This window comes from Salminus brasiliensis, chromosome 15 (assembly GCF_030463535.1).
Source record: "Salminus brasiliensis chromosome 15, fSalBra1.hap2, whole genome shotgun sequence".
Taxonomy (NCBI): domain Eukaryota; kingdom Metazoa; phylum Chordata; class Actinopteri; order Characiformes; family Bryconidae; genus Salminus; species Salminus brasiliensis.
The window spans coordinates 19,075,779-19,077,128 of NC_132892.1; the positions used below are offsets into that span (position 1 = coordinate 19,075,779).

The window sequence follows — 1,350 nt, forward strand, 5'->3', positions numbered from 1 at the left end:
CTAGACTGCCAAGTCGTCAGGTCTAGCCCTGATGCTGCTGATTTTGCTGGCTCTGCTCAAGCGACAAATATCTGTCATCGTGACAGGCGGCTGATGCAACTCCACCGTGGTGGTCGTCAAGCCAGGGCCTATGTCTGGTTCACTTTTCCCATCACGGAGAAAATCAGCAGTGCAGATGGAGGAAGGGTGAAGCGATTCTTTGCTCTCCATCTGATTGCTTAAGGAGGAGCAGGATGACGAGGACACGGGCTTCATTTCGTTTTTCTGCAACTCAGCCATCTTGTTAGCCCAGTTCTGCTCCATTGCCCGATGGTAGTTGTTGCTGTTGTTGTTGCAGCTGCTATTATACAGGGTGGATTGAGGAGCCTCGGTAGGTGGAGCAGCTTTGTACTCTGCTTCGGCGGTGGGCACGAGCACTAAAGTTGTTGAGGGCTGGATTGCATTGCTTCCCAAAATGGCCATGTCTGTGTAGTTGGGAGGTTGGTTGAGGACAGGTGGAGGTGAGCTGACCACAGGGAGGATCGTGACGTCATCCATCCTCCCGGCTTCATTCGAGTTGTAGGGTAGAGATTCATGCTCTGGCACAAACTTGTTGGTCACACCCTGCTTGACTTTCTTCCATCCCAGGTGATAGATTTCTAAAAGGTTCAGCACAAGAGACACACAAGCCACCACAAGCATAAATATAATAAAGATGGTCTTTTCTGTGGGCCTGGAGATAAAGCAGTCCACTGTGTTGGGGCAGGGCCATCTGGCACATTTGTAAAGGGGCCTAAGTTGGAACCCATACAGGAAATACTGGCCCAAGATGAAGCCCACTTCAAAGAGAGTCTTGAAAATGATATTGAAAATGTAGGTGCGCAGAAGAGCACCTCGGATCCGGATTTTGCCGTGCTCATCTCGTATGGGAGGCTTTTCCTTTTTCCCACTGCCACCACCTCCGTCCCCCGCTCCTCCCGCACCGCCGTTCCTGTAGAGGTCTTTCTCTTCCTGGAACCTGCTGGCCTTGTGCAGTTCTTCCTCTTTCTCTTTGCGTTTTTCCTCCATCCGGACAATGTGAAGCACATGGCCCAGGTAAATGAGAGTAGGCGTGGACACAAAGATGATCTGTAGCACCCAGAAGCGAATGTGGGAGATTGGGAAGGCCTCATCGTAGCAGACGTTCTCACAACCGGGCTGCTGCGTGTTGCATGTGAAGTCAGACTGCTCGTCTCCCCACACTTCCTCTGCGGCGGCACCCAAAACCAGGATCCTGAAGATGAAGAGGACTGTCAACCAGACCTTCCCAATGACCGTTGAGTGTTCCTGTGCGTTTTCCAACAGCCTCCCCAGAAAGCTCCAGTCACCCAT

The 1,350-nt window shown here is 51.9% G+C and overlaps 1 protein-coding gene across 1 annotated transcript; it reads right to left on the reverse strand.

The window, feature by feature from the left end:
• LOC140536286 (gap junction alpha-3 protein-like) lies at nucleotides 1-1,350 on the reverse strand. The gene has a single exon (XM_072658002.1). It carries the CDS (start codon nucleotides 1,348-1,350, stop codon nucleotides 1-3), a length of 1,350 nt encoding a protein of 449 aa, XP_072514103.1.

Bases quoted from the DNA above. Each gene is read 5' to 3' on its own strand.
- LOC140536286 (XM_072658002.1), bottom strand. From the start codon at position 1,350: ATGGGTGACTGGAGCTTTCTGGGGAGGCTGTTGGAAAACGCACAGGAA.